Raw genomic sequence first — 10,203 nt, forward strand, 5'->3', positions numbered from 1 at the left:
AATGTGGAGGTAATGGCAGCTTCCAAGCGTCCTGAAGTCCGAGACTCCTCCACAACACTAAGAAGATCCGACCCTATCAAATAAAAAAATGTCAAATAAAATTCAACAGACCAACCATCAGGTCCAAGACTTTTGTCTTTGTTGAACTAGTTTAATGTGGCCCCCATCTCCTCCAAAGTGACTTCCCGAACCAGTTCCTTCTCATCCCCTAGCTCCACATATCTAGGGAAAAGTTGAGCGACTTTGATAATTTATGATAAATTAGACTCCTTGGGGTCACTGTAGGCATTTTTAAAATGTGAGTTTGCAAGTGAAGCGAGCTGAGGTAAAGTGTTGGCTGTTCCACCATGACCATTCTGCATTTTCCAAATAGTATTTATAGCTTTCCTTCCATTAGCAAACTTTTGATAAAGTTTTGTATTTGCATCCCCCTCCTGTATCTAGATGGCCCTGCTCCTCAATCTCCATTTTTCTTCTTTTTCCTTGAGGATATCACCACGTGTCATGTAGAGAGATGTGATGTTGTGCTTGTGCTCCTCTGATCTATAAAGACCACCTAGTTCTTTTTCAAAAACCTCAAGATCGATCTCAATCTGTCTCAGCGCTTGATCATCCTGTAATCTTTTTTGATGAGCCCATATTTTGGACATCTTTTTCAGCTCAGCTAGGTTGTGGATAAAACCAGCCATTGCTAAACCTCTAACCCCTAGTGGGTTTCTTTTCTAGAACTCAGTGATCATGCTAATGTATGAAGCATCCTTAAGCCAGGTAGAACTGAATTTGAAAGGTCCCTTCAGCCTGCCTCTACCATTATCCAATTCCATATAAATAGGAAGGTGATCCGAGAGTCCTCCCGTGCCAACCCATTGCCTGATATTAAGCCTTCCTTAACAAGAAATCTGTCTAGTCTTCTAGCAAGTCCATTATCTCCCACTCTATTGTTCCTCCAGGTGGCTTGAATCTTTGCAGCAGGTATGTCAATCAGATGGTGCTGATCCAAAATGGAAGAGAAGTAGTCTAAGAGGGAATCCCTTTGTGCTTGGTGACCCCAAGATTCCGCATGTCCTATAGAAAAATTTAGGTCCCCTCCGACAATAAGATTCTCAGCCGAAAAAAGTTCCAGATTCAGCAAGCGATCCCAGAAATCAGGACGGTTCTGGCAAGGCCCATATATATTGATAATCCTGAAGGGCATCCCCAGCTCAGCTGAATGAATATCAGCACCTATGTAGCCCTGACCACCCCAACAGTTAATTTCCTTGATAGAGCGTGTGTTTATGCCCAAAGCAAGTCCTCCAGAATGGCCATGGGCATCTAAACCTGTAAATCTCCACCCTGGCAAAGATTGTTCAAGTGTTCGAGCAATATCATTAGCTGGACCCAAGGTCTCCTGGAGGAAAATAATGTCCAGTGCTTCGGCAGAGAGTAATCGATGAAGAGCTAGTTTTTTATCGGGCCTAGCTAGCCCTCTGCAATTGTAGGATAGAATCTTCATGGAGGGGGTTCGGAGGGGGTTGTTCTTGCTCTAAGAACCCCAGGAATGGTAGATTGCTTGCCCAAAGCAATGTCAACATCTGCTTGGGCTTGGGAATTTTTGAGATCAGAGGGGCGGCCTCGAGTAGCCTTGAAAGAGGGTGGGGGGTGGAGGATATCAAGTCCCACATGGTCAGGGACCATGTTCCTCGATCAAGACCGAGTATTGTATCTAGGAACCAAGGCCGACGACAAGGATGTCGAGGGTTGTGGGGGAGGGGTGCAGAAAAGGGCAGGGGGTGTGGGAGGGAGAGTGGGGGGGGGGGGGGGGGTTAATGTCGCATACACTATGTACAGGGGTCTCAAATGAGAAAACAGTACCCAGACCCAATAACTGCTTAGATATTGAATTATGAATATCAGAAAAGCATTGAGTGGGGGGTAAGTGGGTGGAATGCATACCCGAAGTATTGGAGTCCCCTGAAGCAGCAGCGGCCAAACCAGGAACAGGAGGTGGGGGTCGATGGGGCGGTCGTCCACGCTTCCTCAGAGCGCTCTGGGCAGGTTCCGAAGATCTCAAACCAGGGCCCGAAAATGTGGTAGTACCTCCAGAGCATGGAGTAGCAATCCTGTGAAAATCCTCAGATGCACGAGGCTGTTCCTCTCTGTCAGGGTCTTCGTGTGACTATGCCTCCTGCTCAGGTGCATCCAGAGGAGAATGTCTCGCAAACTTCCTGCTATTCCACTTGTTCAGAGGGCAGTCTTTGAATAAGTGCCCCACCTTGTGGCAGCGTCGACATCTGAAAGGAACTCCCTCATAATCCAGCAACTGCCTCCTCGCTACGTTCCTCCACTGTATGTTAATATACTCCGGAAGCCCATCTGTGAGGTCCATGTGTACTAATATCCTGGCAAATGCCATCCTCCCTGTAGTGTTAAATGAGTCATCATAGGTAAGGAACGTGCCCATGGCATCCCCTATCTGTCTGAAAATCTGCTCTGTCCAGAAGTGACAGGGAAGGCCCGGAAGTCGAACCCAAATTGGTCCCGCCCCTGCCCTTTCAAGTTCAGGGTCAAACATTGGCATCCACCTTTGGAGGAGGACAGGAGCTTGATCTATGTGCCATATTGTGGAGAGGACCCAATTAGTGTGGGCGAGACATTTGAATCTCAATGCGAACCACCCTCGAACAAACGTCTGTACCCTTGGAGGTTCCGATAGATGATGTCCCCATACCTCCATTGTCCATTTTTGGAGCCTCTCCACACTGTAATGTCTTCCCCTAACACGACCCACCAGTACCTTTTCAGCCGAATCCATGGCTTCGCAGAAAGTAGTGTCCTCGGCAAGCTTGAGGAAGATTTCGTTGCTGCACAGTGGGAGGCATTTTTTCCTTTTGGATGTCCCTTTCTGCTTGCTGCTCGTGCCAACTGCCAAATTATCTGCCTATATAGCCTCAAGTGAGGCCAGGTCCTTCCCTGTCAGAGGTCCTTTTGCCCTGAGGTTGTCGAAATGCCCCGAAATGATTCCTATACCCGTGAAATTGCTTGGGGGAGGGTTCCCCAAGATTAGCGTAGTAGATTGAACCTGCGATCGGCTAACCTGTACTGTAGGGCTCTACTCCAAGGGTTTATCTGCCCCAACCCCTGCAGGAATTGAACCTAGATCTAGCCCTAGGGTTTGCCCTTCCAAGAATCTCCAACGTTCGGCCTCCGACAAAGAATCAGTGACGAGCAGAGGGCCTGTGTAATCCTGAATGGCAGTAGCTTCTATAGGAATCAAAATGGAGGGAATGTGCTGCCAAGAGAGAGTTGGAAGGGAATTGACCTCTGCAGTTAGTTCATGGTTGAAATATAAATAGTCCTTCACAGTGTTCCCAGTCTGTGATCATATTTGCAGGTTTTCCATCAGTATCACGGAATAAACGGTTTTGTCCTCCATATCTGTCTAAAAACCGAGCTGACAACTGCTTGCTGGTCTGTTGGAGGGGTAACGCAAACCGTCTAGGGGAGACTGAATACTAACCAGCACAAACCACAAAAAACTATAGGAAAACCTTGTGTTGGAGCCATGATAAAAATTGTTAGTTGAAATGGAGGCACCTTCCAGGTTGCTTCCAGCTCTGAACTAGGGTCGATCACCGGGCTTGATGCCCTAACCCCATTCACTAGATTGACTTGCATCCATCTTCATCCCCAAAAACAATAAAATTCTATTTCTATTATTATTATTATTATTATTATGTTATATTAATAATATTATTATTATTTTTTTGCTAAAGCAACAGCCGCACCTTCTATATCATTAAACCAAACATAATTTACAATATATACACATTTCCACCAAACTATGTGGTCTAAGGAAAAATAGGAAGATTTCCTACAGAATCAAAGCCCTCAAACCCCAAAAAGTACCCTCCAAACCCTTTTGAGTACAGAAAAAAATAAGCAACGGGAATTGCAGGGCACATAAACCCTCCCCATAAATACCTGCGCCAACAAACCCCTAACTTGCCTCTTAATCACTGCCATCCATTTTTATTTTTAAATTTGATGTCAGAGATACATATTACTCCATGAAGAAGAAAGATATATAACCCCCCGACCCCACCAAACCACTCGCACAATCCTGATCTTTGAACAATCCTGCTAAATCAGATGGCAGAGCTGAAAATCGCACTTCTGAAGTCATCGAAATTTAGTGTGCGATGAGGGTGGTTTTCAGCCCCGGCCCTCATCCATGTGTCAAGAGTTGTATGGCATCACTGCCGTATTTCCAAAACCACCTTAGCTTGAAAGCGGTGTGATCACTCCAAAACCACTCGAGAAGTGGTTTTGTCTCCTGACACTAGAAAATTGGGAAATGTTGCTGCCAAAACAGGGCCATCAGTTATTACTCTCAACCTTTCTCCTGATTAAGAAAACTAAGCGCTAGACTTCAGGGATTTTCAGGGTTGTGATTACCATAGCTTCTGAGGTCGACCCTAGCCAACCTTCCACTATAGACCTGTCTAACAAAAAATGTGAACCCTACAGAAATCTGCTCATTGCATATTGGCTTCCTTATTTTTGTTCTAATATAGTTCTTTAAACTCTTCCGCCTGGTTATGGCAAATTTCTTTTAGGTTTCTCTGCGACATTGCAAGCCAACCCATCGAAATTCTACTATCCTTAAAGTTGACATCTTGGTTGGCTAGAATGTCCGCCAATTTGTCGGCCTTTCTACGCAAATGGATGAATCTAAGTGTGCGTAGTCCCTGAAGATGTTCTTGTATTTTATGGAGAACCCTTATTAACCTCCAGTGTTTTGTAACTTTTTCCAGCCCTATTCCATGACTAATTCTCTTGGTTGCATTGATGACTAACTCTGAATCAACTTCTATTATCACATTTTGGCAGTTGTCCTGTTTCAAAAATTCTAAGCATTGCTCCAATGCCATTAGTTCCACCATGTTGTTGGTGGCTTTTCCTAAACGACAATGGAAGAGGGAGATAATGCTTCCGGTCTCATCCCAAAGAACTCCACCAAAGCCTACCATTCTCGGGTTACCTTTTGAAGCTCCATCGATGTTATACTTCAAAAAACCTTCGGGGGGGTGGGGAGGGGATTCTAGAATTCTTTAACCATTTCCCTCATGATTATTTTTCTATCTAGACCTTGTGGAATGAGCCCCTGCACGCCTAACTACCTGATAATTCTCAACTCTACTTCTGAGGGAGCATTTTTGGGGAGATCCCTTTCTGTGGGGCCAACTGTCTCTTTAAGATGTTTCAAGATCTGCTCCAACAGGCGAAGAGAGGAATTCTTCTCTTCTTTGAAAATTCTTTTGTTTCTTTCTTTCCACACATTCCATATAATGAAACTTGGCAAAAGAGCTCAGGCAGAGTTAAGACTTCATAATCCAAAAAATTATTCCTCCAATTGTTTAGGGTGTTAGTGATACTTTCTTTGTCTCTATCGGACTGATTGAAGATGGTGGCAAAAATATCCCATAACCTTGAGGTGAAAATGCAGCTATTGACAAGATGTTCCATTCTCTCCTCTTGGGCTTCACAGAGCTGGCTTCTAGAGGGTCCCACCATACCTCTCTTTCTAATATTGTCTGAGGTTAAGATTTTCCTATGGTGAACCAGCCACATAAAGAGTTTGATCTTCATCCAGCCTTTGTGCCTCCATAGCTTCTGCCACATTCTAACCGAAGCTTGGGATTCCAGCCCAAGGAGAATACCTTTTGCTTCCTTTATATTAAAATTGACCTCTTTGTTGTTACCCCATCTTAGTTGATCCTGCCCTTCAGTAACTAAAATTATCCTCTGATCCAACATCCTCTTTAGGGTCTCTGCTTTACTGTTGAGGGTTCTGTCCTCTCTGCCATCTATTTTTCTCCATGTTCTCCATTTTCCTATATTGTGAGCATGCTCCCAAAAGTCCTTTACCTTTACTAGTCCTTGGTTGTTTGTCTCATGCTTAATTCCCAACAATTCCTCTTTCAATAGTGCTAGTTCTTATTACCATTTATCCTCCCAGAAGAGTGCCAGATCTCCATCTCTGATTTGAACCCAGAAACTATTTTTTTGAACCACCCCTTTATTCTCCCAGGCCTTGTTCCATATGGGAGAGCCCTTCATGTTTCCAGACATTCTTATTAGCTCATAAGAATGCCAGGAGCTGGCATATTTTTCCTTCCAGATGCTTTCCCATTGAGCCTTAGGATCCTTAACTGACTACCACCAATTTTGGCCCCTAGAACCTTACTGAGAATCCCTAAATCATCAAATCCTAGGCCTCCTTGGTTCTTGGGTTTACAGATCTTTTCCCATGAGACTAAAGCCCATTTTTTCCTAGTTTCCTCCTTTCCCCAAAGAAAATTTCTTTGGATATTTCTAAATTGTTGTAAGACTCCTTTTAGAGCTGGGAGAGCTAATAGCATAAAGACTGGGATAGCTTGGAGCATTGCCTTTGTAAGAACCAGTTTACCAACCAAATTTAAAGACTTGATTGTCCATTTCCTGACCTTATCTTGCATCTCGATGATTAACGGTTCCCAAATGCTCTTGTGCAAAGGTTTAGCCATTAGAGGAACTCCCAAATACGTAGAGGGGAGGGATTCTCTTTGAAAGCCAAGAATTCTGGAGACATTTCTCTGAATGGCTATATGGGTGTTAAAGAAAAAAAAAATTGATTTGGAAAGATTGACTTCCATACCTATTGCCATATCAAAGTCATTCAAATTTTGTTTTTATTCAAGCACTTCATTGATTGTGGGAATTCCCTATAACATGGTATCATCTACAAATTGTTGATGAGTCAGAACTTGACCATTCTTCGATAGTTGGAGTCCTTGAATTTTGTCCGTTACTTTAACATGCTTAATGGACTGCCCCAACCCTTCCATCATAAGGATGAAGAGAAAAGGATAGAGTGGATCTCCTTGTCTGAGTCCTCTAGAAGGGAGAAAAATTTTAGAGGGAGAGCCATTAACTAAAATTGAAAAGTTGGAGGAAGTCACCAGGGGCATGACCCATCTGACTCAATTATGATCAAAACCAAACGTGGTAAGCACTTTCTTGATATATGTCCAGTTCACTTTATCATATGCTTTGGCTATGTCTAATTACATTATCATACTCGCTTTCCTTTTACTAGTTAACGAGTGAACCACCTCGTGAGCTTGAATGATGTTATCTAGTACATGTCTGCCTTCCACATAACTAGATTGTTCTCCTAAAACAAGCGTAGGCAGCAAAGGTTTGAGTTTGTTGGCCATGACCTTGGAAATTATCTTGTAAACTACATTGCATAAAGCGATGGGCCTATACCTCTCTGGCGTTTGAGCATTATCTTGTTTTGGAATTAGGGCGATGAAGGAGGTATTGAGAGCCTTCAAAATAGTTCTGTTCAGCTTGGAATCTTCCACTACCCTTAAAATATCCTTTTTGACAATATTCCAACAAACTTTGAAGAAATCCACATTGAATCCATCCGGAGCTAGAGCCTTGCCATTTTTCATTTCCTTGAGTACCACATTGACCTCCTTTTCAGTTATAAGTCTGTTGAGATTTACAGTTATCCTCTCGGAATACCAACTTAGGGATGTGTTTAGTGAAGTCCTTGAAGAAAGGTTCCCTTACTAAAATGTTTTCCTGAGCAATACCTCAGAAGTGCTTAACTAACATTGCTTCTATCTCCTCATGGGATTGATGTATCTGCCCATCCTTGTCCTTGATCGAATAGATCCTATTGTGAGTCCTATTTGCAATGGTGGATCTATGGAAAAATTTAGTGTTACGCTCTCCTTTTAGCCATTGAACTCTTGATTTTTGTTTCCAAAAAATTTCCTATTGTTTACACAACTTTTGCCATTCTTGATGATGTTTCTCTACTTGATCATTTTTGTTCTTATCAAAGCCTTCCTTGATCAAAGCTTGGTTGAGCTCCATAATTTTATTTTCCATAGATTCCTTACCTGCAAAAATGTTTCCAAATTCATTCTTGTTCCAAGCTTTTAGCTTCAGCTTGATGTGCTTTAATCTTTTGTGTAGCAGGAACATTGTTGATCCCTGAATCTGCAAATCTTCCCCCCACCATTTTTCAATGTTGTTGATGAATTATGGGTGTGAAAACAAAATATTTTCAAATTTGAAAGCTCGATTTCTTGGGGTACCTATGCCCTTGATCTCCATTTGAACTGGCCAGTGATATGAGCCTCCAAAAGGGATAATTCCTACTATTATTTCCTTGTCTATAAGCATGAGATGAATCTATCTAACTTGGAGGCTACCTGGGAATCCCCTCCTCTTTTATTGTTCCATGTGCAGAGGCCATTGTTCGTCTCAATGTCAATAAGCATCATGTTTTTTGAAAAGGTTTGGAAGGCTAAGGAATCTTTATTTAGAGCTCTTGTACCCCCTTTTTTCTCCAAGAGAGGTATGATCATATTGAAGTCTCCTCTTATAACCCAAGGTAATCCTACATGCCTGAACCAGAGATCCACGAAGGATTCTATAAACTTGATTTTGCCATCTAACCTTTGAAGGCCATAAACATTTGTGACTAGATAAGTGTCCCTATCTCCTACACACTGTATAACCACTGATAAATAATTCCTTGATGCCTCCGCATCAATTATTCCAATTTTTTGGGGATTCCAGAGAGTGAGGATACCCACTATTGTATTTTCTGCTTTAACTTCTAGAAACTCAAATCTACTAAGCCATTTACTATGGATTTGCCTTAACTTTTGAATGGAGCATTTCGTTTCTTGGACGAAAATTATATCCGAAGCTGCCTGTTTCATTTTGTTATTCAGCATTCTCTATTTTCTCTTACTACCTAGACCTCTAATAGTCCAAGTTGTGAACTTCATAATTAAAGATTGGTAAAGGAGTAACTCGTTAGATCTTTCATCATACCTGAGTCTACCATAAGCTTTCTGCTTTCCATTAGTAGCTCGTTCTGCTTTTTCCTGCCTCTTTTTTTTCCTGGATTTCTCGTTGCTAACCCCGAAGTTGTTTTTACTGCTTTCACCCGTTCATTACTCTGTCTTTCAATGTTGCTTACTTCCTCCAAACCCTTTGCCTGAGTTTTCCATAAGAATAACTATTTTATTCAATTGAACTTATCTTGTGGTAGTGATTCTACCCTGCCAGTAGTTCCCTGATTCAAGAATCCTTCTAGATCCAAGTATTCTCTGTCAAGAATCTCCTGTAGCTCATTGTCCTCCGTTTCCATCTCACTCTGGGTCATTTCCTAATCCATTTCTAGTTCTGAATCACTCATCATGATCCCTTTCTGTTTTTTGCTTTCCTATGTCTGATCATTATCTTCTTCCTTCTCCTTCTTCTCATAACCTTCATTCATTACTTGATCTTCTACTGCTATTTCTTCATCCTCTTCGAGAACTTGGAACTGATTCTGATTAGCCTTTTGTCCTTCAGTTTGGTGTTGCTTTGGCCCTTTTTTTCCGCTTTTTCCTTTATGAACTACTTTTTGAAAACTGTCTATGTCTTTCATTATGTTAGTTTTTCTTTTGTCTTCTGCTTTACTGAGAGGGCAGACTCTTAGAAGGTGCCCATGTTCATGGCATCTACAACATCTAAATGGAATATGCTCATAGTCAACTATCTGCACCCATTTCTAATAAAAAACCTCCAAGATGACCTCATCCATAACAGCTCCAAATAGATCCATCTCCACAGATCCTTGCAAAGGAGGTATATTTTCCCCTGCTTGTGGCTTCAGAAACTTTGACAAACCGTCTTAATTTATTGCCTATGGAAGCAAGCGATTATGTTTGTCAATAATCAAGAGGTAGAGAATAGAGTCTTACCCAAACCGGGACTGAAGTAAAAGTTTCCTGGTCTGGTACGAAATTCATCATCCATGGCCTCATATAGAGCCCTACTGCTACATAGAAGTAGGGCCCGCCTTCAAACACTCTGTCTTTATCTTCAACAATAGTGAACACCATAGTGAAGAATCCCTTGGACCCTAGATGAAGATCAATGCTCCCTTTAGGCTTCCAGTGGTATTTGATCCATGTTTGTAAAGCTTTTTCAGTGGGCCATAACCCCATGAATTTTCATATGATTGCATAAGTCCACATGTGATCCCTGTGCTCCTGTAGCACTGGATCATTTAAAACTACTCTAGGAGTGATTTCAGCCTTGGGTTTACACGGTCCCTTCTGATTTTTTTCTTTTGTTCCCTGTTTTTTGTCATTTTCCTCC

The 10,203-nt window shown here is 42.2% G+C and overlaps 2 protein-coding genes across 2 annotated transcripts; both read right to left on the reverse strand.

Moving 5' to 3' along the window:
* Window positions 1-793: 793 nt before the first annotated feature.
* LOC149139733 (uncharacterized) lies at window positions 794-1,495 on the reverse strand. Its single transcript, XM_089450804.1, has one exon. The coding sequence runs from the start codon at window positions 1,493-1,495 to the stop codon at window positions 794-796; it is 702 nt and encodes a 233-aa protein (XP_089306930.1).
* A 663-nt stretch (window positions 1,496-2,158) lies between these two features.
* On the reverse strand, window positions 2,159-2,794 carry LOC149139734 (uncharacterized). The gene has a single exon (XM_089450805.1). It carries the CDS (start codon window positions 2,792-2,794, stop codon window positions 2,159-2,161), a length of 636 nt encoding a protein of 211 aa, XP_089306931.1.
* Window positions 2,795-10,203: the final 7,409 nt, after the last annotated feature.

The sequence above is a fragment of the Pinus tabuliformis genome, chromosome X (assembly GCF_031772625.1).
Source record: "Pinus tabuliformis cultivar Carrire ecotype Pingquan chromosome X, CPIR1, whole genome shotgun sequence".
Taxonomy (NCBI): Eukaryota; Viridiplantae; Streptophyta; class Pinopsida; order Pinales; family Pinaceae; genus Pinus; species Pinus tabuliformis.